Genomic DNA, 27,558 nt, shown 5'->3' with positions numbered 1-27,558 from the left:
TTTAGCAAATTTCATTTAGAGTGAGTGAAAAAAAAGTTTAGTATGTTTATATGGTTTTACAAAAGCCAAATAAGAAAACCTACTCTGCCTCATGTCAGCCATGTTTTACAATTGGCAGGATCCTTATATCACTTGGCTGGGAAATAATTCAATCCTCACAATGTTTCATGACAAATGTGCAAACTAATGTGACTTCTACAGTGTTCACACACATTTTCTTCAATTTGACCTAGTGACCTAGTTCTTGACCCCATGAGACCCCGTTTGAACTTAGTAAAGATTATTGGGACAAATGTTTGTGCAAGTTGTATAAAGATTGGCAAATAAATATTGCCTCTTGAGTGTTCACATCTTTTTTCCCCACAAAGGATCAAGATTTAAACATTGTCCAAGATAGCATTGCCACCTTATAAGTTTTGGCCAAATTCATGAATATTGGATAATAAATGCAGCCAGTGTGTTAACAAAGCAAAAATGAACAGTGCATGACACACAACAAATCTCACCATATTCATCAGCATTTTGTTCTCAATTGCACAAGAAACCAAACCAGTGACACATTTCAAAGTTTAGAAAAAACTACAGCAACTTAGGATTTTAATACAAAACATTGTAAAGTTTTGACACTTGACTGATGTGGAGTTTGGGTCAGTTATACAGATTAGCGCAACAGTAATGAAAGTCAGACTTTCACAGAGACTATATCAAAGAACTTTTTAGAGAAAATTTGGAAAACTGAATCAAGAAGCTACAATCATGAATACTGAGGGACAATCATTTCGAAACAAAACAACATTTTAACAAGAGCTTGTCACAGTAGTGCCAAATCCCCGCCGATATGTGTTTGCTTGTATGACAACATTTGTTTTAGAGAGTAGAATAATATTTGTAAAACATGGCACAAGTGTCATCTATTTATATTTCAAGGATCAATTAGTAATACAGTGTTGGAGTTATACTGTAGATAACAAAATATATGGAAATGAAAGAAAGGGAAGTAATCAAAAAAGAAGACTATAAACAGTTACTGTTCTTAATCACTGTACTTTTCCTTTAACTCATCTATTCATTTTACGGTGAATACTTCTAGTGCTCAAATTATTATTATTATTGTAAAATCAGATAAAGGGAGATATTAAAAAATGAAAAGCTAAAATTTTTACTATGAAATTAAATTTAATTTAAAATTACACATGAATAAAATATGAATCAAAAAATATAAAAAATAAAATAAAATAAAGGCAGATAATTAAACAAGAGGGCCATGATGGCCCTGAATCGCTCACCTGACTAAACTTGCTACATCAACTTAAATTCTATCAGATCCATATACAATCCCAAGCCAGATTTCATTAATTAATACATTCTGACTAAATTTCATTAAGACGTTATGAAAACTGTGACCTCTTTCATCTACACAAGGTTTTACTAGAATTATCCAAAATCAGATATTATCAAGATAAACATTCTGACCATATTTCATTAAGATCATATGAAAACTATGACCTCTATTGTCTTCACACACAAGGTAGTTCTATGATTTGACCTAGTGACCTAGTTTTTGACCCCAGATAACCTAAATACAATCCCAACCCAGATTTCATCAAGATAAACATTCTGGCCAAATTTCATAAAGATTGGATGAAAACTGTGACCTCTACTGTCTACAAAAGTTGTTTTTTTTATTTTGACCAAGTGACCAAGTTTTTGACCCTAGATGACCCAAATTCATTATCAACCCAGATTGTAACAAGACAAACATTCTGACCATATTTCATTAAGGCCTGATGAAAACTGTGACCTCTATTGTCTTCACAATATTTTTCTATGATTTGACCTAGTGACCTAGTTTTTGACCCCAGATGACCCAAATACAATCCCAAACCAGATTTCATGAAGATTAACATTCTGACCAAATTTCATAAAGATCGGATGAAAACTGTGACCTCTATTGTCTACACAAGGTTTTTCGTTTATTTGACCTAGTGACCTAGTTTTTGATTCCAGATGACCCAAATACAATCCCAACCCAGATTTAATCAAGATAAACATTCTGACCAAATTTCATAAAGATTGGGTGAAAAATGTGACCTCTATTGTCTACACAAGGTTTTTCTATTATTTGACCTAGTGACCTAGTTTTTGACCCCATATGACCCAAAAACACTCCCAACCCAGATGTCATCAAGATAAACATTCTGACAAAATTTCATAAAGATTGGATGAAAACTGTGAACTCTATTGTCTACGCAAAGTTTTTCTATAATTTAACTTAGTGACCTAGTTTTTGACCCCATATGACCAAAATACAATCCCAACCCAGATTTCATCAAGATAAACATTCTGACCAAATTTCATAAAGATTGGATGAAAACTGTGACCTCTATTGTCTACACAAGGTTTTTCTATTATTTCTCTATTGTCCACACAAGGCTTTTCTATTATTTGACCTAGTGACCTAGTTTTTCAGCTCAGGTGACCCAAATACAATCCCAACCCAGATTTCATCAAGATAAACATTCTGACCAAGTTTCATAAAGATTGGATGAAAACAGTGACTTCTACTGTCTACAAAAACAAATTGTTGACGGACGGACGCACACACGCACAACAGACACCGGACATCAAAGTCACATAAGCTAACCATGTCACTTCATGACTGGTGAGCTAAAAACTAAGGCCGAAAGAGTTATGGATCATGTTTAATGCACTTCTCCTACTTGCCATCTGTTTATATTTCTAGTTTCAAGTAAATCCCTTCAGTAGATTCAGACTAATGCTCCAGACAAAAATTACCTTTGAAATAAAATAATTCGAGATAATTTAACAAGAGGGCCATGATGGCCCTCAATCGCTCACCTGACTTACCAAATACAATCCCAACCTTGATTTCATCAAGATAAACATTCTGACCAAATTTCATAAAGGTTGGATGAAAACTGTGACCTCTATTGTCTACACAAAGTTTTTTCTAATATTTGACATATTGACCTAGCTTTTGACCCCAGGTGACCCAAATACAATCCCAACCCAGATTTTATCAAGATAAACATTCTGATCAAATTTTATAAAGATTGGATGAAAACTGTGACCTCTATTGCCTACACAAGGTTTTTCTATTATTTGACCTAGTGACCTAGTTTTTGACCCCAGATGACCCAAATACAATCCCAACCCAGATTACTTCAAGACAAACATTCTGACCAAATTTCATGAAGATTTGATGAAAACTGTGACCTCTATTGTCTACACAAGGTTTTTCTATTTTTTGACATAGTGACCTAGTTGTTGACCCAAGATGACCCAAATACAATCCCAACCCAGATTTCATCAAGATAAACATACTGACCAACCAAATTTCATAAAGATTGGATGAAAACTGCGACCTCTATTGTCTATACAAGGTTTCTCTATTATTTGACCTAGTGACCTAGTTTTTGACCTAGTGACCTAGTTTATGAACCCAGATGACCCAAATACAATCCCAACTCAGTTTTTATCAAGATAAACTTTCTGACCAAATTTCATAAAGATTGGATGAAAACTGTGACCTCTACTGTCTACACAAACAAATTGTTGACGGTTTTTCTATGATTTGACCAAGTGACCAAGTTTTTGACCTCAGATGACCCAAATACAATCCCAACCCAGATTTCATCAAGATAAAGATTCTGACCAAATTTCATAAAGATTGGATGAAAACTGCAACCAATCTAGTCTAAACAAGGTTTTTCTATTATTTGACCTAGTTTTTGACCTAGTGACCTAGTTTTTGACCCCAGATGACCCAAATACAATCCCAACCCAGATTCCATCAAGATAAACATTCTGACCAAATTTCATTAAGATTGGATGAAAACTGCGACCTCTATTGTCTACACAAGGTTTTTCTATTATTTGACCTAGTTTTTGACCTCAGTTGACCCAAATACAATCCCAAACCAGATTTAATCAAGATAAACATTCTGACCAAATTTAATAAAGATTGGATGAAAACTGCGACATCTATAGTCTACACAAGGTTTTTCAATTATATGACCTAGGTTTTGACCTAGTGACCTAGTTTTTGACCCCAGATGACCCAAATACAATCCAAACCCAGATTTGACCAAGATAAACATTCTGACCAAATTTCATAAAGATTGGATGAAAACTGTGACCGGTACTGTCTACACAAGCAAATTGTTGACGGACGCACACACGCACATACGGACATCACACGGTCACATAAGCTCACCATGTGACTTTGTGACAGGTGAGCTAAAAACTTAGGTAGATAGAGTTATGGTTCTTATTCACTGCACTTCTCCTACTTGCCATCTGTTTATATTTCAAGTTCCAAGTAAATCCCTTCAGTAAACTTAGAGTTATGGTCTGGACAAAAATTATCTTTGAAATTATATAAAGGGAGAAAATTCAAAAACTAAGGTAGATAAAGTTATGGTTCTTGGTCACTGCACTTCTTCTAGTTGCCATCTGTTTATCTTCTAAGTTTTAAGTAAATCCATTGAATAGATTTGGAGTTTTGCTCTGGACAAAGTGTCGGACGGTCACACAGACGCACGGGCGCACAGACGGACAGACGCACAGGACCAATTACTATATCCCCTCTGAAAAAAATTTGGCGGGAATAAAAAATACCCACCTATTAAAGGTCCAGGTTACATTGATCTTCAGTAAGACAGCAGACATTATTAATTTATGAAAATATTTAGATATTTAAAGGGCCATTATTCATGAAAGCTTCAGGAAATTTTATTTGTATCGCACTTGACAAATATTTTATGCCCAAAAACATTTCCCTCATGGCTGGTTATAAAACAGGGTCCAGATACAGTACAGCCAACGCAGAACAAACATATTTCGCGATCCGCGGAGTCAAGGCGCAACGAGTGGATGCCGAGTCGGCCGTTGAAGCCGCGTCAGTATGCGGCGGCACATTGCATTTCGCCGCGATGCTTCGCATCTGTCCACAGGGGCAAGCCGCGATCTGCGATATGACGCAGTGTGGATGCGCATCATAAAACAACAATCTTTTAACAAGAGCACCGCCTTGCGGGTGCAGACCGCGCATCTATTTTCTTTTTAAAGGTGAAGGGACTCTCATTTTTAATCACAAAGGAAATAGGGGGGGTGGGATTCGGGGGGGGGGGGGGGGCACGGGAGATGGTTTGGGTGGAGTCTATTGTGGTATGTCAGGTAAGAGTTAGTCAAAGTATCAATCAAATCTAATCATAAATAAAGAAGTTATGGCAATTTTAGCAAAATTTAATAATTTGACCTTGAGAGTCAAGGTCATTCAAAGGTCAAGGTAAAATTCAACTTGCCAGGTACAGTAACCTTATGATAGCATGAAAGTATTTGAAGTTTGAAAGCAATAGCCTTGATACTTAAGAAGTAAAGTGGATCGAAACACAAAATTTAACCATATATTCAAAGTTACCAAGTCAAAAAAGGGCCATTATTCCATAAAAATGACATCCAGAGTTATGCAACTTGTCCTTTTACTGTACCCTTATGATAGTTTGCGAGTGTTCCAAGTATGAAAGCAATATCTATGATAATTTAGGGGGAAAGTGGACCAAAACAAAAAACTTAACCAAATTTTCGATTTTCTAAGTATAAAGGGCCCATAATTCCGTCAAATGCCAGTCAGAGTTACATAACTTTGCCTGCACAGTCCCCTTATGATAGTTAATAAGTGTTGCAAGTATGAAAGCAATAGCTTTGATACTGTAGGAATAAAGTGGACATAAACACAAAACTTAACCAAATTTTCAATTTTCTAAGTATAAAAAGGGCACATAATTCTGTCAAAATGCCAGTCAGAGTTACATTACTTTGCCTGCACAGTCCCCTTATGATAGTTAGTAAGTGTTGCAAGTATGAAAGCAATAGCTTTGATACTTAAGGAATAAAATGGACCTAAACACAAAACTTAACCAAAATTTTCTATTTTCTAAGTATAAAAAGGGCACATAATTCTGTCAAAATGCACGCCAGAGTTATCTAACTTTGCCTGCCCAGTCCCCTCATGATAGTAAGTAAGTGTACCAAGTTTGAATGCAATAGCATCGATACTTTCTGAAAAAAGTGGACCTAAACGCAAAACTTAACCAAAATTTTCAATTTTCTAAGTATAAAAAGGGCACATAATTCAGTCAAAATGCTCGCCAGAGTTATCTAACTTTGCCTGCCCAGTCCCCTCATGATAGTAAGTAAGTGTACCAAGTTTGAATGCAATAGCATTGATACTTTCTGAGAAAAGTGGACCTAAACGCAAAACTTAACCGGACGCCGACGCAGACGCCGACGCCAAGGTGATGACAATAACTCATATTTTTTTTTCAAAAAATAGATAAGCTAAAAATGATTAGTTAGTCAATAAATTTTAAAAGCACAATTATAATAATATTTAAAATCATTATTAATTTAATGTATCCATTACTGCATACCTACTATTTTTCCCGTCGCTACTCATTACCTGATAATCCCGTATATAGATGACAATAGCTCATAATTTTTTTTCAAAAAATAGATAAGCTAAAAATGATTAGTTAGTCAATAAATTTTAAAAGCACAATTATAATAATATTTAAAATCATTATTAATTTAATGTATCCATTACTGCATACCTACTATTTTTCCCGTCGCTACTCATTACCTGATAATCCCGTATATTCCAATTTTAAAGTAAATTCTGGTAAATATTTACAATAAAAGTTCTCATGAATTTCAAGAAATACAAACATTCGCCATTTCTCTAAAGTTTCAAATAAATTTTGGCATGTGTTTCTATTTTAAGATGTGATTAAATAAGGTCCAATCAGGGCGATATTTTTCCACTGAACACGCTTAAATCGCCTGACATGATGTTCATGTTTTTATACAACACAAAATACACCCACACTTTCCATGCGACGTTCTACATGTCTGCAAAATTTTCGCGCGCTTTATATTGAGACAAAGGATAAAGCACTGTTTATTTGACGCTAGAATTTAATTGTTAATGTTGTGTTAGCATTAAAATTCGGAAGCGAACTTCGGATTACAAATTGGATAATGCTCATTTGAGAATCGAACAAAACATTTGCAGTTGTGCGTAATTAATTCAACGATAATTTGTTAAGGCGCATTACGTGTCGAATATATTTGAGGACGTGATATTATATAAATAGTCTATAGCGCATCGTATAAAAATCATATCCTCTTATTAAAACATGAAAATAATAACTATGAAAGTAGCGTTAATCTAGGTTTGGGCGCTACACAAATGTACATGTAGGTGTGTATCTTTGCACTCGATCCGCCGCATACGTTTGTGGCGGATTTATGCCGCGAAAGTATGCGAGGTTAATACAGACTCCGCGTTGTTGCGCGGATCGATGTCGCGTGCCTCGGCGATACGCCGCATGAACACACGACGTGGCCGCCGAGTACTAACGTTCTGGCTGTGGCATGACAGAGGATTACGTTTGTTCCGTGTTGGCTGTACTGTATTATGCCCTTAAAATTGTTTGTCAAGTTTGATGATGATCAAGTTAAAGTATATGAGTTAGAGAATAGACAAGGCCCTTCCAATGGCCCGCAAAATATATTCCTATATGGCAACATTTGACAAGCTGCGTTTAATGAGAATAGTACACTGTATCTTTTCATTTTGGATACAATTTTAAGGAATCTTTATTGATTCCTTAACACTGAAATACAGCACCCACTTTTGTAGTTTTTACTTTAAAAATTTAAGCCAAACTGTAGAATAAGAAAAGTAAAGTGACAGAGAAATATTTATCACATCTGGTTCCTTCAGTTTTTTACCTGCAATTACTTTCATGCTGTTTTCTTTCTTGCTCCTCTATTGTCTCTTTGGGTTGTGACTCGTCTGCAAACTTGTAGTCCTCAAATGAAAGGTCATTGTAGCTGTTGGATCTTTTGAGCTTCACCATGGCTTAAAGGTAAGAGAATTGAAGTATTATAAGCTGTTTTGCTCGATTAAACCACAAATTGATGAGAATAATAACTTGTGATGGACCTTTTATACTTGTTAAATACAATAATGTACATGTACATGAAATTAAAACAATTATGCAAACAACTTGTATTTGTTTATAATGCATTTATTCACTTAACAAGACTTACAGACATGTTCAATATAGTGGTTTTGAATGCTGAATAGTAAAATATTCAATTGTATTCCAAAAAGGGATGACTAAGGGTTATTTATATAACAAAGTTGTTCACACATAAAAATGATAAACATTTCATAAAATTGCTAGAATATGATTATGATCAACGTCACCTATATAAAAGACAACACGGCTGTTAGACAATGTATTAGTAAAAAGATAACTATGTATAAAATTTGCAATTTTGCCAAAGTTACCTTTTAATTGTTCTTGCAAAACAAAAGGCTACTGCCCTTTTATAATTATAGCACACCAATTTTTTAACAGACAAATTGTAATGTATATGTGTGCAGATATGGTTTATGTAAATGGACAGTCTCTGTGACAGCCTGGCTTGATGCATGTGCGTAAAGTTTTGTCCCAGATTAGCTTTAGCAGTCCGCACAAGCTAATCTGTGACAACCGTTTCCACTTAGACAGAATTTTAATTAAGGAGAAAATTCTTTATACAAAACATTCCAGATATTCAATATTCCACATTTCTGGGACAACCCATTACGCACATAATTAAGCCAGGTTTTCACAGAGACCAGCTCGCATGCTGTAGCATAAGAATACAACATGCGATAATCAAGCCAGCACAGAAAAAGCTTGCAAGTTAAAGCTTTAAGAAGGCCTTTCAAGCAAGCACCAAATCTTAAACTGTATAAGACCAAAAACAGGCAAAATATAAACAATACTATCATGCCCTAAAATCATGCAAAAAACAACAAATTGGAACACTACATTCCGGATGAATACCTTAATATGAAATCACATAAACATTTATTTAAGTGTAAAATCATGGTATATTTTACATCTGCTGTAAGTCTGCATGAAAAATCTGGTAAAGATTATTTTATAACCCACTTTATGCGAACATGCCGCCTTTATATCTCGAGACCAGTCTGCCTATCCTAAAACAATGCTCAATTAAAGAATTTAAACTTCAGTTAATTAATTTGTTCTTCATTAGTATTGAAATGGTGAGTGAATACAGATCCTGGGAAGTTATTGTATACAGAATACTGGGTGTGGGTACATTGTTGCTAGGTAGGATTTACCTCTCGATGGAGTGCTGGAATTGGGTGCCATGGCAATGGTTGCCATGGGGGATGAAATGGTTGTTAATTGTGATGAGGGTGACAGGGCATTGTCAGACACTGAAAGAAGATACATTCATGCAATTAATGAAAAGTGTTTTTAATTCATCATTTTTTAAATGCTTGATGCATGGGAATTGAAGAATGATGATTTTAGTCAGAGTGGATTCATAACTGTTAGAAGCGGATAGAGGAATTTGAGTTAGAGAAACTGGAATATTTAACAATTACCAACTGTTGGGTACACAACAAACTGCCCACAACATATAATTGCATGTTATTCGCACAAACTCATGTTTACACACAACTATCAAACAACCAATATCTAAACTTCACTGAAATACCAAGGTTAAATAAAAAAAATGTCAAAAAAGTTTGTTAAAAAAGTTGCATGGCCCTGACATTTACACTTTTTAATTACCATGCAACATAAAATGCCACAGTCTGAAGGGAATGGACCCAGCAAACTGTTTATATTGGCTTGAGATTGATCTGATATGAATTTCTACCATAATCAAAACACATTTGGAAAATACTGGATGTTTCTAGGTCTTTCTGCAACAACCCGAGACCATTCTGTCCGAATGCAAATCTTCTACAACTTTCTGGTACCTTCTATGCTCAATCAAAATAATAATATCTTAGGCATTAAAATTTTAAAAGCTGTCTGGACACCAAGCGTTTGATGCGCAATTTCCACAAAAAGCTGTGTTTACATCAAACTGAATTGCACTTGTTGCATAAAAAATTGTTTTCTTCTTTAACATTACCTCAGAAACTTCCATGATTTGTATTACATATTATTTTGACCATAACAAAAGTAGAAGATATTCAACCATAAGACAACACTGAAACCTAAACACTCTACCCATACAAAGTTTTAATTCTTACAACAAAAGCATAAATGTTTTCATAGTAAGGCATGTGGACCCTAATCATTTTTGGTTATTCAGGTTGCAGTATCAAACAAGTTTACTACAATTAATCATATTAGCTAAGTTAGATTTTGATTATAAAGCAAGAATACTGCAGAAATTTGGACATGTTTTGTCAATGGACTTCCAGCCTTATATTTGCAAGTGTAAAATAACTTGTGTAGCGTACAAAAGGTTTTGCCAACCTATCAAGCTTTTATTTGGGTGATTTTATTTGAAACTTAGTGGTACAACTTGATGATCAGAGCATGACAATTGTTTAAACAAGACTATTGCCAAGCAATATATGTTCCCTACCGGCTCCACCATTGTCAGAAATATTTATTTTATTTATATATATATATATATATATATATATATATATATATATATGCAACCAGAATTTTTGACGTAGGAACACAATGAAATGACGTGCATAATGTCCATATTGCCATCTATCCATGTTTCAAGTTTCATAAAAAAGTACTAAGAACTTTTAAAGTTATCGCAGGATCCAGAAAAGTGTGACAGACTCACAGACTCACGGATTGACGGACTGACTGACTGACGGACACACAGAGCGCAAACCTGAAGTCCCCTCCGGTGAAACCGGTAGGGGACAATATCAAAGAACAATCAAACTTAATTCCTGACACTATATGCATAATGCTCCACAATTTCTAAAACCATAACTTCTAGGAATGGTACATGATGTACAACTGCTGCAAACTATGGATGTACAACTTTCAGCTAAAATATTAAGTAATGGCACCTTCACTTATGTTTATTGCCCCATACCGTTCCCACTCCAGCATGGCCTCCAAAAGAATCCCTAAAAAGTCATAGGTATACAATAATGACTATATTCATGTAGCTTCCATGGAATACAGAAAACCCACAGTGTTACCTGCGTTTTCGTCAACCTGGCTCTGGTATACAGGCTGTTGAAGGTTTTCTACAGGGAAGGAACAACATAATAACATCAAATGTGCCAACATGCAGTCAGTGAATGAAAAGCACACCTGGGGGCCGTTTCATAAACGATCGTACAACAATTTTAACTTACAAGAAAATTTTGTAATCTTTATAAGTAGACGAACTAGCTCGCCATGCTCGTCAAATATATACGGCGCTTGAGATGCCAATGTAATTAACTCAGTACTGAAAATTCATAATCATATGATATGGACTTTAGCAATTATGTATCTTCGAAAAATGTATTGTAGCGTAAATGTGAACTGCAATGTTTATTGAAACGGTCCCCAGCTCTACGCAAAATCATTGTCAATGCCACAGAAAACAATCTATGCTTTTTTGGGGGGGCTTCACATTCACAGTTTTGTTTTATACCGAAAAAAAAACGAAGGCAAAAACAAAAGCACACAATCAACTGAGATATAAATTACATTCTTATTAAATTCATAGACATTGTGAAGGTACAATCGTAATATGAAGTGAAAAACAAATCACAGATAACACAATCTGTATGGAATACACAAACAAGCAGAAATGTGTCCGTAGGATACGGATTCCATCACATTACGCAATTCTGAAAACTCAACTGTCGGAGAATCTTAACCAAAATATTGAGGTGCGCAAGTTTACAGATTGTTAATATTTTTTATACCTCTAGAAAAATAGAACAAAAACCTATCCAGTATCGAGCTACACAAACAAATGGGGCGCATGAAAGGACCGAATCTATATCCAACCCGCGCCTCTGAGGGTATATTTGATGATACCGAAAACTAAGAGCAATTACAGTACATATATATAAATCTATACGCCCCTCCCCCTTTAAGTGGCGCATAAAAATTATACACAAGATAAATACAACTGAAGATGTGTCCTTAACAAAGATGCCCCAACCACATGACACATGTTTGATTTCTACCCCCCCCCCCTCCTTTATTTCTTAAGTACTGAATCTAATCAAGACAAAGCCTAAAACTCTCATTATAAAAATACATATGTTTTAACTAAAGGAAATAGAGTTCTGAAGCATGCAGCAACCATTATGAATTTTGGTTATAGATATTGCTTGTAGCTTCAATGTGTCACAAGCCTGTCCTTTAACTAGAGCTTTGACACAGACATGACGTATACCCCCACATGCTGCATTGACACAGACTATTTTGCATTCTGTCTTCACAAAACAAGAGAAGCTAATTTATGGCGATTTTTGAAGACTTATTATGCTATTATCATTTATGGCCATTTTTACCTTCGAACTCTTGAATTCTTTTTCATAAAACGCTATCCAATGACTGTGAACAAAATAAATGTACAGAGTCATTTCAAAATCTCACAATGAATGACATAGTTATGGCCCGGGCAAGATTTTTTATGGCCATTTTTGATCTTTGAACTCAAAGTGTGACCTTGACCTTGGAGATATTGACATAATTCTTTCGTGTGACACACCGTCCAATGATGGTGAACGAATGATTTAAAATCTCACAATCAACGACATAGTTATGGCCCGGACAAGCTCATTTATGGCCATTTTTTACCTTTGAACTCAGTGTGACCTTGACCTTAAGAGATATCGACGTAATTCTTTTACGCGACACACCGTCCAATGATGGTGAACAAATGTGCCTAATGATTTAAAAATCTCACAATGAACGATATAGTTATGGCCTGGACAAGCTCATTTATGGCCTTTTTTTACCTTTGAACTCAGTGTGACCTTGACCTTGGAGCTATCAACATAATTCTTTCGTGCGACACACCGTCCTATGATGGTGAACAAATGTGCCAAAATTATATTAAAATCTCACAATGAACGACATAGTTATTGCTCGGACAAGCTCATGTATGGCCATTTTTTACCTTTGAACTCAAAGTATGACCTTGACCTTGGAGATATCAGAGTAATTCTTACGCACGACACACCGATTAATTATGGTGAACAAATGTGCCAAATGATTTTAAAATCTTACAATGAATGACATAGTTATGGCCCGGACAAGCTCATTTATGGCCATTTTTGACCTTTGAACTCAAAGTGTGACCTTTACCTTGGAGATATCGACATAATTCTTTTGCGCGACACACCGTCCAATAATGGTGAACAAATGTGCCAAATGATTTTAAAATCTCACAATGAACGACATAGTTATGGCCCAGACAAGCTCATTTATGGCCATTTTTGACCTTTGAACTCAAAGTGTGACCTTTACCTTGGAGATATCGACATAATTCTTTTGCGCTACACACCGTCCAATAATGGTGAACAAATGTGCCAAATGATTTTAAAATCTCACAATGAACGACATAGTTATGGCCAGGACAAGCTCATTTATGGCCATTTTTGACCTTTGAACTCAAAGTGTGACCTTGACCTTTGAGATATTGACGTAATTCTTTTGCACAACACACCGTCCAATGTTGGTGAACAAATGTGCCAAATGATTTTAAAATCTCACAATGAACAACATAGTTATGGCCCAGACAAGCTAATTTATGGCCATTTTTTACCTTTGAACTCAAAGTGTGAACTTGACCTTGGAGATATCAACGTAATTCTTTCGCGCAACACACCGTCCAATAATGGTGAACAAATGTGCCAAATGATTTAAAAATCTCACAATAAACGACAAAGTTATGGCCCGGACAAGCATTTTACCTTTGAACTCAAAGTGTGACCTTGACCTTTGAGATATTGATGTACTTCTTTCACGAGACACATCGTCCCATGATGGTGAACAAATGTACCAAGTCATTTTAAAATCTAACTATAAATGACATCATTATGGTCCGGACAAACTTTCTGTTTAAAACACATTAAGTGACCCTGTGACCTAGTTTTTGACACGGCATGACCCATATTAAAACCTGACCTACACATTATCTAGATACATCTTCTGACCAAGTTTGGTAAAGATCGGATTAAATTTTCGGAACAGACAGACCGACAGACTGACAAAATGACTCCTATATAGCCCCCATTACCAGTAATGGGGGTATATTAAGGAACTCTGTCAGAGAAAGAAATCATTAAAATTCTCTTGTACTCTGTGAAAGGACCACAATTTCTAAATTGTAAGCCAGGTACCATATCAACAGTTTCTGAAACAAGAATGCTGAGACAGATCATAACTGATTCTTACATTTTTACATTTTCAACAAGAGCAATTCAGGCAGAACAACTTGCAAGCCGAGCCCTGTGAAATCTAGCTCCCTCAACACCTAAAAACCAATTTGATATTTTTGCCCCTTTATAAATGTTTGCAGTCTCTGGGGTATATAAGAAAATTTGTTATATGTTAAGAGTTATCTATCACAATCATCTTTTATCAATTATTACTATAATTAATTGAGGATAACACACATGTATTACAGAACTTAAAATATTACACTGTTTACATAAATTATTACTGATTATACAAATATTTTGACGAAAAGAAAGGAAATCAATCTATAACAGAAATGACCATCTGTTGGTATAATAGAAATAGAAAAGTTGGCACAAACTTAATATTCATAAGATGGGTTTGGCATAGATAAATAACAAAAGACATTATGCACTGACAATCTGTGTTGTTCAATGTTTTATTATTTGTACAACAATTTATATACCAAAAGGTCGCTTGAAGGTATTGTAATTGACTCTAGAATAAAACAAGGGCTGTTTGTAAAACATGCCTGCCCCCCATATGGGCTGTCAGTTGTAGTGGCAGCCATTGTGTGAATACGTTTTTTGGCACTGTGACCTTGACCTTTGACCTAGTAACCTGAAAATCGATAGGGGTCATCTGCAAGTCATGATCAATTTACCTACGAAGTTTCATGATCCTAGGCGTAAGCTTTCTTGAGTTATCATCCGGAAACCATTTTACTGTGTCAAGTCAACGTGACCTTGACCTTTGATCTAGTGACCTGAAAATCAATAGGTGTCATCTGCGAGTCATGATCAATGTACCTATGAAGTTTTATGATCCTAGGCATAAGTGTTCTTGAGTTATCATCCAGAAACCATTTTACTATTTCGGGTCACCGTGACCTTGACCTTTGACCTAGTGACCTGAAAATCAATAGGGGTCATCTGCGAGTCATGATCAATTTACCTATGAAGTTTCATGATCCTAGGCATAAGCGTTCTTGAGTTATCATCCGGAAACCATTTTACTATTTCGAGGTCACTGTGACCTTGACCTTTGACCTAGTGATCTGAAAATCAATAGGGGTCATCTGCAAGTCATGATCGATGTACCTATGAAGTTTCATGATCGTAGGCATAAGCGTTCTTGAGTTATCATCCGGAAACCATTTTACTATTTCGGGTCACCGTGACCTTGACCTTTGACCTTGTGTCCTGAAAATCAATAGGGGTCATCTGCGAGTCATGATCAATGTACCTTTGAAGTTTCATGATCATAGGCCTAAGCGTTCTTGAGTTATCATCCGGAAACCATCTGGTGGACGGACGGACATACGGACGGACCGACATGTGCAAAACAATATACCGCCTCTTCCTCGAAGGGGGGCATAAAAACAACAGAAATCCACAAATCACAGAGGTCTCTTAATTGAATATTCTAATGTCAACACATTTACAATAGAGAGCTAACAGGGGAGACAGCACACAGACAACTTACTGTTGAAGCTCCTGAGTAACCCAGACATGGACGATACTGTGTGATAGGGGTTATACTGAAGAAAGACAAAGTACCAAACAATAAACACATACATTGGTGTTACATTATGGGTTACACTAGACCAATATTTCATATTTTGTATTAAATTATCTCTCTTCACAAATATCGCCATCTCCTGCAAAGCTTTTCAAATCTGAAAAAGATTTGTCTGAAAGGAAACATACAAGTAGTTATTAGTTGCAAAATAATATTGTTAGAAAGAGTTTTTATTACATGTTCTACAGAGATTTGTGAAGAAAATCTGTAGAAGCACACACAAAGTACATGGTTGATAGAATATACAGATATACATGTGGGGCATGCAGGATATAAAGTGAAAGAATATGTAAATAGTTTGTGTGTGTAAAGATTTTGTCCATTTGTTTGAAAAGTATCCCTTAAACTCTTCTTGACTACCAAACAAATACAAAATATTCATTTAATAATATGAATTTTCTATATAGTCTAGTACAAATTAAAAAAAAAAAATCTTAAAAAATTTGAGATTAATGTTGATGTCATTTTGTCCTAAATATACAACCACATGAAAAAAAAATGCCTCTTAGATTTTTCTCTCGTATTAACGCCATCAAACATCTGATTGTTAGTAAAAAATGATGAAATTAATTCCCTCATTATTAATATCTGCAAATATGAAACAAAGATCAATAGACAAAGTCAGTTGTCAAGCATATGAAAGAGGCATGCACAAGGTTCACTGTGAACTAACATTGTGAACTAACATAATAATTTTACACAAGGAAAATAACATTGGCCCGTACTAACCAAAGGATGTAAATATACCTCAGAGGTTGCAGAAATACAGGCTAAAATGGTGCTTATATATCATTAACATATTGTTCTTCACAAAAATGATGTAATTATAGGTGTCAACTGCAATTCTAGACGTGTCTTTAACGTAATTTTAGACCATTACAGTTTTAAGAATATTCTTCATATTAACCCTTTGCATACTGGGAAATTTGTCGTCTGCTAAAATTTTGTCTGCTGAACTTATAAAATTAGCATTTTCTTAGATTTTTTTCAAAGAATACTATCAGAATAGCAAACAGTTTGGATCCTGATGAGACGCCACATACTGTGGCGTCTCATCTGGATCCAAACTGTTTGCAAAGGCCTTCAAAATTCAGTTCCAGCACTGAAAGAGTTAAGACTTAAGTCTAAGAAAATGTTGGTGAATACGGGCCCAGCTTGGTAGAAGAGACAACAACAATGACATCTACTAGTACAACATCCACCAACGAAAAGGCAGCAAGCACAATATGATGATGGCACTTGAATGACTTTAATGATTATCAACATATTTTCTATATTAACATTTTACTTTAACCTGAATATAAAGATCAATTACAAAATGTACTTTTAATGATACAATTTACAGAACAATCTACATTTAAACAATAGCTCATAATAATAAATTCTATTAAGTAAAGAAATCGTTATTTGCATTTTAAAAGTTTGTTTGTTTTATATTTGTTGATATTGATTGTATACTTTTTTATTTCTAACAATATGCATATCATATTTTAAAACCAATTAAAAGGTTAATGACACTAGTTCACATACATTTGCTGATTAAAAGACCTCTAACCACTATGCAAAGGGATACACTTTTCACAAACTACCCAAACTCCTCAAGAAATTTAAAGAGAAAAACCTTTCAAAAATACATGCAATATTGAGCAACAAATGGAAATTCATGAAAAGATGAATGAAAGAACAAAAATATGAAAGAAACAAATAAAAGAACAAAGTGTTCGCTTTCAACATGCTTGCTAATATTTCATGATAAATACAGACATTATTTTATATTTTAGAATGTATATTGTATTCAACCAAAATAAGTGCCATTGTAACGGTTAATAGTTTCAAGCAATTTTTGCTATTTCATATTTTTGATAATTACTATTTTGATTACTAAGTATCAACAAATAGAAATGTGTAGACAGACTAGCACAGATGCCTCGGCTAAATGGACACAGAAATGTGTAGACAGAGCACAGATGCCTCGGCTAAATGGACACAGAAATGTGTAGACAGAGCACAGATGCCTCGGCTAAATGGACACAGAAATGTGTAGACAGAGCACAGATGCCTCGGCTAAATGGACACAGAAATGTGTAGACAGAGCACAGATGCCTCGGCTAAATGGACACAGAAAACAGTGTTGTTGACCACACATAATGTGAAGAGTTCATACAGTACAATAGTTTTTAACTGTTACCACACACATACATGTGACATTGACCTTTAAGCAAGCACCACTAGTTGGTGCATACAACATGTTGTTTTGAAATGATGAAATGATATGACGTTCATTTGTGCCAATGAATAATGAACCCCATAATGAAATGGTACAGTTATAACCGTATACAAAAAGGGAATGAGCAAAACTCCTACTGTCCACTGTGACCTTGACCTGAGTCATTTTGTTTTGCAAGTGACACATTGTCTTGATATGATGATCATTTTCACAAATTTGATTTGAAATCCCATCATGAACAACAACGTTAGGAGCCCAACAGGAAATGTCCCATACAAACATACAAAGACATGAGAACAAGTACATATGCCAATCTGCAATTAACATGGTGGGGGCATATAATGGATAAATTTCCGATTTTTTAGATAAATCTGCAGATGTTTTTGAGATTGTTTAAGTGACATGAACAAAACCTTGGCAAACCAGGTGTTGAGGGCGGGGAGGTGCAAAACTTAAGTGAGATAACTATGAAAATTGTCTCAGCACAAATCAATCATTTTTAAAAACCATAATTATGTTATATAATATATTATTTTATGAGATTAAACTAAGTAAAAAGTAGTTTAAATTATCTAAAAATCAAGCAATACTTGATTAAAATTGTTGTTGATAATGTTGGTGATATTAGCAAGCAAGTTTTTTCATCAAAGTTCTGTCGACATGCAGTGACAAGTCCAGTTGCCAAATTATAAAAGAAGTTATACATGTGATGTGTGAAAACCTTGTACACAAACATTAATTAAACAGGAAAATAGAGAACATCTTTATCAACAATTTAATATACAAATGCAACACTGAAAGCCAAAATGCAGGAAGCCAAATATCATGGAAATTTTATTCATTACAAACATTTGTAAACATTTTTTGTTTGTGAGGAATGAAGGGATTAAACACTGTACAAGGTTTCCATATCAAATGAGGGCAGGAAAATTGCTGGAGAGCTTGGCCATGGCAATGCTGGTGCCAAGAGGTCATGAACTTCAGGTTGCCATGGAGACAAAGAAGACTTACTGGGCAGGAAGTTCCAGCCACTATCTGTGCTACTTCCAAACATTGTGTCTGAGTTCTACAAACAAGGAGGAGTGGTTGGCAAGCAAACAACAAACTAGGATCAACTTTTTTTTTTCTCTCTAAACAATACACCATTTTTCCTCAAGTCAGACATCCCACTAACGCCATAGCTGGTGACCATCGGGAAATATTTATCGATTTTGATTTTAAGGTTTTCACCAGTGTAAACGTTAGTCCATCCAAAAAAAGAATTAATAGTAACTTTAGCGTTAATCTTTTTTTTTATCATTTTGTAAACATATACCATACAAATTCTGTATCTAAAAATATTTAACTTAAATTTTAAATAAAACAGACCATGTCCATTATTTCAAATGTGTTTGTGTAAAAATTTATCAAAATTGGAAATGATTAATCACATATATCTTTTCAAATAATTTACACACACACTCTTTTGCATTGGATGTGTTTGTCATGATGAGCGAATTTACATAAAACGCCCTTGAAAAAAATGGTGACATGTATAATGGTATAATGTTTTATCACATGAAAGTGTGGGTGTTTTTTAATTACTCTGTACCACAGAGAACAGCCAGAAGTGTTTTTTCAAGTTCAGAAATATTTAGTAAATAATTCAAGCACCTAATTTGGGTGTAATTTGAAGACATCTTAAAGAAATTTAAGGTGATAGTTTGACAGGATAAGATGTGATCAAAAAGGGGTATTTACCTCTAGTCAGGCTACCCATTTTAGGCCTTGACCTGCACAAATCAAGAGCCTACTCCCACAATGTCTCACAGATGTAACACTGTGCCAATATTTGGGCATTTGAAATGTCAAGAAATTTTTACCCCACGAACACGGTGATTCCACAGTAAACTGATGTTTTGACAACGTATTTACCATTAAGCATATATCACACTAAATTCTATAAAACATATTCCACCCTCTTAATAACTTATGTCTCTTGGGCACACCTTGTAAAATTTGATAAAAACCTTTAGCATAAAAAGGTCAGTTAGAAAAATATTGATAAACCTTTGAAAATCAGTCATATAATGTCATCATGTGGAAAGCATGTGTCATCAGAAGTTTCACCAGATATTACGAACAACAATAAGGAAGTATAGCAATAAAGCAAGGCAATAAGGTGACTTTAAAATGAAACTGAAAAAGTGGAAAGCAGCAGATAAAAAATGCAATGGGAAGCATTTTTGATGATATTGCAGTAAAGAAATAATTTCTGATGAGAGGGAAATGTACTACAAACATGAAATTTAATCAGGAAAAAGTATTAATCTTTAACTTTCTTTTCATTATGAAACTGGATGTATAAATAGGCTAAATGTATAGGTGGAAACCACTTTGCTGTATTTTTTGTACTACAGACTGCTACCACCATTTCAGAGATTTACAAAGGCTTCATTGCATCCTATTGTTTCCTTATTTAGTGAATGAACACCAAAATGAATCTTTGGTCTCAATAAAAGGGTATTGAAAATGTAAACTTGAAACACAAATAAGTGACTGATCAGGGAAATATTATAAAAAAACATGAACAACTAACCCAAAAATTGTCAGTGACATAAGTCTGTCAAGAAAAATAACAGAGTTATGGGGGTGGTATAACCTGGGAAAAATATTAATATTTAAGCAGTGAATGGTTTTGGTAGTAATCTCCATTTTAGATAGTGGGAAAACATTGAACCCTGCCTAACAGGACAGACTTATGTAAAGACAGACAGATGTATTATATCAAATGGTTGTATGATGGACCGCATACAGAATGTCCTAAGAACACTTTCAATAGCAAAAATGACTCAAATTTTAGCAGAGAGGCTAATATACACTATTTGCAAGCTAAAGTATCAATAATTCATCAGTATAAATCGAAAAAACATCAGTGAAATGATTTTAACAGATGAATATACAAAATTAAATATGATGCAATGAAACTAAAAATGTATGCAAAAACTTGCATCCAGCTGAATTGGATCGATCTGAAATTATTAAAACTTCAATACAAATTGTTCACGGAAGATATATTAGCTAAAACAAAGTTGAAATTTGTCATCTTTAAATTGAGCAGCACTCTGGGAAAAACGGGCTTAACCCTTTGCATGCTGGGAAATTTGTCGTCTGCTAAAATGTCGTCTGCTGAATTTCTAAAATTAGCATTTTCTTCGTTTTTTTTCCAAAGAATATTATCAGAATAGCAAACAGTTTGGATTCTGATGAGACGCCACATTCTGTGGCGTCTCATCTGGATCCAAACTGTTTGCAAAGACCTTCAAATTTCGGTTCCCGCACTGAAAGGGTTAAAGCATGTGCTTAGAGCGTCGTCCGAGGTAGCCTCTGCAATCCACACAGGCTATTCAGGGACGACAGTTTTCCATGACAGTATATTCCGTTAGAAGTGCTTTCCTTTCCACAAAAAATGTCTTAAAAGAGTGAAGTGTAATCCTCGAATAGCCTGTGTGGACTGCATAGGCTAATCTGGGACGATTCTTTATGCACATGCATTAAGTCTGCTTTTTCCATGGCACAGCTAATTTCCAGTTGAATACCTTAAGAATAACATTATACGATAAGCAGTTTGTCAATTTCAAGATACAGTAACCTTGCTCTCGACAATGCTGGTTCTTGTTGAAATTGCAAAATTGATATACACGTATGGTTCCATACACACACAACTACACACACAATTTCAGTTAAATATCTCCATATAAACTTAATTTATTGAGCAGATAATGTTGTGTTTTTTTCAGTAACAGTGACCTTGAACTTAACCCTACTTGCCCCAAATACACTCCAATGCTACGTCTGCATAAAAGCAAACTATGCATGTAATTGCAGAGAAATCTCTCTACCAAAACAGTTGTTATTGAGCATATGACATATTTGTCTTTTTTAAACAACTTGACCTTCAACCGACAAGACCCCTAAACAACAAATTCATACTTACAAAATTTACAGGCTCAAATTCCAGCGACACTTTTGATGCTGACTTTTTAATTGCGTTGCTGTTGAGAGAGCTTAGAGACTGGAAGTAATTTCTATCCCAGAACACGCAGCACAGCATGGCCAGGGTTTGTATGTCCCCAATTGACTTGTAGTGGTTCATCCTGCAGGGAGAATAACCCACTTGGATGATGCAAAATACATTAAATAGACATATCACAAAGTCTAAACAAGAGCACCACCTTGCGGGGCAGACGGCTCATCTATTTTCTTTTTAAAGGTGAAGGGACTCTCAATTTCAATCACAAAGGAGGAAGGGGTGGACTGAAGAGGGGTGTATAGTGTGTGGGGGGGGGTGTGTGGACATTTATTACATTATCTTCCAAAAATGCGAAAAAAAATGCAAAAAAAAACAACAAATTTTCGGGGAGGGGTGGGTGGGAGGGGATTCTTGGGTGCGATGGTTGGACGGTATTTCAAAAATAAAATAATAACAAGGGCTGTTTGTAAAACATGCATGCCCCCCATATGGGCTGTCCATTGTAGTTGCAGCCATTGTGTGAATACGATTTTTGTCACTGTGACCTTGACCTTTGACCTAGTGACCTGAAAATCGATAGGGGTCATCTGCGAGTCACGATCAATGTACCTATGAAGTGTCATGATCCTAGGCAAAAGCGTTCTTGAGTTATCATCCGAAAATCATTTTACTATTTCGGGTCACCGTTACCTTGACCTTTGACCTTGTGACCTCAAAATTGATAGGGGTCATCTGCAAGTCATGATCAATCTACCTATGAAGTTTCATGATCCTAGGCGTATGCGTTCTTGAGTTATCATCCGAAAAACCATTTTACTATTTCGGGTCACCGTGACCTTGACCTTTGACCTAGTGACCTCAAAATCAATAGGGGTCATCTGCAAGTCATTATCAATCTACCCATGAAGTTTCATGATCCTAGGCGTATGCGTTCTTGAGTTATCACCCGGAAACCATTTTACTATTTCGGGTCACTGTGACCTTGACCTTTGACCTAGTGACCTCAAAATCAATAGGGGTCATCTGCAAGTCATGATCAATCTACCCATGAAGTTTCGTGATCCTAGGCGTATGCGTTCTTGAGTTATCATTCATAAACCATTTTACTATTTCTGGTCACCGTGACCTTGACCTTTGACCTAGTGACCTCAAAATCAATAGGGGTCATCTGCAAGTCATGATCAATGTACCTATGAAGTTTCATGATCCTAGGCCCAAGCGTTCTTGAGTTATCGTCTGACAACCACCTGGTGGACAGACCGACAGACCGACAGACAGACCGACCGACATGAGCGAAGCAATATACCCCCTCTTTTTCGAAGGGGGGCATAAAAATAAATATTTGTGTTTTTGAACCATTTCAAAAAAAAAATAAGTGGGGGGGGGGATTCGGGGGAAGGGGGGGGTGGGCACGGGGGATGGTTTGGATGGAGTCTATTGTGGTATGTCAGGTAAGAGTAGTTTTGTCAAAGTATCAATCAAATCTAATCATAAATAAAGAAGTTATGGCAATTTTAGCAAAATTAAATAATTTGACCTTGAGAGTCAAGGTCATTCAAAGGTCAAGGTAAAATTCATCTTGCCAGGTACAGTAACCTCATGATAGCATGAAAGTATTTGAAGTTTAAAGCAATAGCCTTAATACTTTAGAAGTAAAGTGGATCGAAACACAAAATTTAACCATATATTCAAAGTTACTAAGTTAAAAAAGGGCCATAATTCCGTAAAAATGACAACCAGAGTTATGCATCTTGTCCTTTTACTGTACCCTTATGACAGTTTGCGAGTGTTGCAAGTATGAAAGCAATATCTATGATACTTTAGGGGTAAACGGGACCAAAACACAAAACTTAACCAAATTTTCAATTTTCTAAGTATAAAGGGCCCATAATTCCGTCCAAATGCCAGTCAGAGTTACATAACTTTGCCTGCACAGTCCCCTTACGCTAGTTAATAAGTGTTGCAAGTATGAAAGCAATAGCTTTGATACTTTAGGAATAAAGTGGACCTAAACACAAAACTTAACCAAATTTTCAATTTTCTAAGTATAAAAAGGGCACATAATTCTGTCAAAATGCCAGTCAGAGTTACATAACTTTGCCTGCACAGTCCCCTTATGATAGTTAGTAAGTGTTGCAAGTATGAAAGCAATAGCTTTGATACTTAAGGAATAAAATGGACCTAAACACAAAACTTAACCAAAATTTCCAATTTTCTAAGTATAAAAAGGGCACATAATTCTGTCAAAATGCACGCCAGAGTTATCTAACTTTGCCTGCCCAGTCCCCTCATGATAGTAAGTAAGTGTACCAAGTTTGAATGCAATAGCATTGATACTTTCTGAGAAAAGTGGACCTAAACGCAAAACTTAACCGGACGCCGACGCCAACGCAGACGCCAAGCTGTGATGACAATAGCTCATATTTTTTTTACAAAAAATAGATGAGCTAAAAACACATTAAAAAAATAAGACTTATGATTTGTTTTTTAATTTGAAAACAATGGTGCCTACACATATCCCGACATAGTGACTGGACCATGCCTACATATACCCCGTCATACAGTGACTCTACCATGCCTACATATATCCCCACATACAATGACTCAACCATGCCCAACATATACCCCCACATACAGTGACTCGACCATGCCCCGACCTAGGGGTCGCTGGGCCCAGGGTGTCCCGGCGTCGGGATTCAAGTCTGGATGCAGAGACGGGTTGTGGATCACAGGAATCAGCGACCACAACTGTAACACACAGGAAGACACTCATGTCATGGGAAATACACTTCATGGATATTAAGGTTTATTGTCGGCGAATTTGAATGGTATTTAAACCATTTGTAATCAAATAAGTTGATGTCAATAATGGTGAATTTTTTTAATCTTTATATTTAGAAATTAAAGATTCTAACATCAGAAACATGGCCTTTTCTTTTGTTGTGTCAATAAGAAATAAATAATTATGACCACATCATAAGAGTGCAGACCTAGATCTCTGAAAAGAAATGAACATTGTCAATCTAATCTTATCGTAGAGACATTTACATTATCAGCCGATGATTGCAAGCCATAGCCCAACATTGAGGTAAACAAATGATCATAATTTCAAAATGACAACTTAAGAAAAATTGCTGCTGCAATGTAAATTATATAGCCTGCAATTCTGTTTTTTTGTACAAATATACAACCGTAATTACTCTATGTTTTCGGACACCCCTTTTTTTAGCAAAAATAATTATTTTTTGTGACTCTTAATTTTCGGACACACAAGTTTTCATTCATAATCAATGTCTTTAAGTTTTCGGACAGTATATTTTACAGCGTTATTTTACCAATTTACGGTCCTGTTTTCGATATCAAATGACACTTCGATCATTGGGTTTTACAACCAGATTAACATCATAAAACATAGCAGGTGCATGCCTGAGGACAACGGACCATTCCATTTGCGTTATTGGGTAAAATAACCTTGCAAACCGGTATTAAACAATGGTTTCGCCCGATAGCATAAGCATTATGACAATTACCAGGGGTAGTGCCAATTAACAGTTCAATTATCTACCGCAATGGTACTACCCCTTCTCAGTAAAATAACTGTGACAAATACTAAACACTTCAAAGTGTGATGCACCCTATTGCAAGTTTTACTAACAATGGAAGGTTTTAGAGAACAACTATCGGAAATTAACAAACAAAGAATTCATATTCTGCTTTTTTTAATTACAGGTTCATACTAGCGAGTATCGGTACATCACATGCTCATCTTTGAACTATTTGGTCACAGTACAACCTTGTAGTAACTTTGTGTCAAATAAATTAAGCAATTAAAATTATTTAAAATGCAGAGCAAACTTATATAACTGTAATTTCTTCTATACGGCATGGTATTTTACAAGCGCGTGCTATTACCGATAGTTGTTGATACAATTGGCGCTATTTTCAGACATTTCAATTTTCAACTGTAAGTTTTCGGACACCTATATTTTGTGAATGTTTTTCGTATCTAAGTTTTCATAGAGTTATTACGGTATGTCTCATGTCAACTTAGTGAATTTCTCTATTAAAGACAATAATTTTTCAGAATAGTTTTACTTATAAAACTGTAATAAAAAATTTCCACTACAACAGATTCATCACAAATTCCATCTAAATTTCAACATGTCAATGAAGTAAAAGAAATCAAGAAACATAGCACAGTATTTAATATGAGCTCTGTGAAAAGGCTTTATTCATGTGTCGTCCATAATTTTCACATCTTTTGTACTGTTTATCTTACTGTATTTACACCCTATGACATCTGTGTGAACAGGACGAGCTAATCTGGGACAACACTTTACGGACATGCATTAAGCCCCGTTTTCCGAGAGTGAGGCTAATTTATATTGGGACTGTCTTACCCTGACAAGGTCTCTTCTGCCCACTGAGGCGGCCTCTATTTTGTTGTGTTCACACATGGCAGTCAAATTGTTGAGGTTTAAACTGAAAAAGTGCAGACAAAGTGAAACCAACTGTTTCCTGGAAGGTTTATAATCTTTAATTGATGTTGTTTACAAATGATTTAAACAATATTAATGAAGAGACGTATATGTCCAGTTAGAATATCTTAGTGAGTTTTCATGTACAGTTATTATTCTCAATTTCAAATTTTCAAATATCACAAAAAATCTATGTTCAGCAATTAGTACATTGTAATTGATGCATAAGATGCCATCAAGTGTTTTATGTACATTGATTTTTTAAACAGAAATATGCAAGATAAAGTATTCAAACATAAAACAACATAAGAATTTCAGCTCTACCTAGCCATCAAGCGCTGTAACGTATGTATAATGTTTACTAAACAGAAATCTTGTCTCTGCATTTTAGTGATAATTATATGTACAGTACTCAGTATCAAAACAATATCAACATTAGACTTTCAGTTCGACCTAGCCATCACTAGTACTATTATGTACATTGTTCATTCAACAGAAATGTGAAAGTTAAGTCCTTAAAATATCAAATAGCCAGATTGATTAGACGTGTCGATGACTATGTCACAAAGGAAAGCTCAGACAAAACTGCCAGAAATTACATTAGGAAACTTGAGTGTTCACAAGCTTTTTTACTATATAAATATAAGGAAAAAGACCCCCCCTCGGCCATGTTTTTTTATCGATCCAAACCATTATTAAACTCAACTGTCGTATCCAGAAAACAAATCTTCTGACCGAATTTCATGAAGATAGGGCAAAAAATGTGTTTTCTAGAATGTTCACAAGCTTTTTGTACTATAAAAATATAAATAAAATACCCCCCCCCCCCCCGGTGGCCATGTTTTTTTACCGATCCGAACCATTTTCGAACTCAACCGTCATATCCAGAAAACACATGTTCTCACCAAATTTCATGAAGATTGGACCAAAAATGTGACTTCTTGAGTGATCACATGTTTT

The 27,558-nt window shown here is 35.3% G+C and overlaps 1 protein-coding gene across 11 annotated transcripts in view; it reads right to left on the bottom strand.

The window, feature by feature from the left end:
• Positions 1-27,558, bottom strand: part of LOC127846427 (GATOR complex protein WDR59-like) — a 69,950-nt gene that overhangs the window by 13,824 nt on the left and 28,568 nt on the right. For 6 of the 11 annotated variants that reach the window (XM_052377653.1, XM_052377655.1, XM_052377662.1 and 3 more), the window contains 6 exons: positions 26,521-26,602; positions 24,756-24,868; positions 22,085-22,244; positions 15,786-15,840; positions 9,230-9,328; positions 7,819-7,948 (listed from right to left, as the gene is read on the bottom strand). In XM_052377653.1, the coding sequence (XP_052233613.1) occupies positions 7,819-7,948; positions 9,230-9,328; positions 15,786-15,840; positions 22,085-22,244; positions 24,756-24,868; positions 26,521-26,602 (639 nt within the window). Of the gene's footprint in view, positions 1-7,818; positions 7,949-9,229; positions 9,329-11,089; positions 11,138-15,785; positions 15,841-19,119; positions 19,175-22,084; positions 22,245-24,755; positions 24,869-26,520; positions 26,603-27,558 lie in introns of those variants that run through there. The other 5 variants (XM_052377652.1, XM_052377656.1, XM_052377657.1 and 2 more) reach the window with 5 other exon arrangements.

This window comes from Dreissena polymorpha, chromosome 9 (genome assembly GCF_020536995.1).
Source record: "Dreissena polymorpha isolate Duluth1 chromosome 9, UMN_Dpol_1.0, whole genome shotgun sequence".
Taxonomy (NCBI): domain Eukaryota; kingdom Metazoa; phylum Mollusca; class Bivalvia; order Myida; family Dreissenidae; genus Dreissena; species Dreissena polymorpha.
This window is presented reverse-complemented; position numbering and strand designations above follow the sequence as displayed.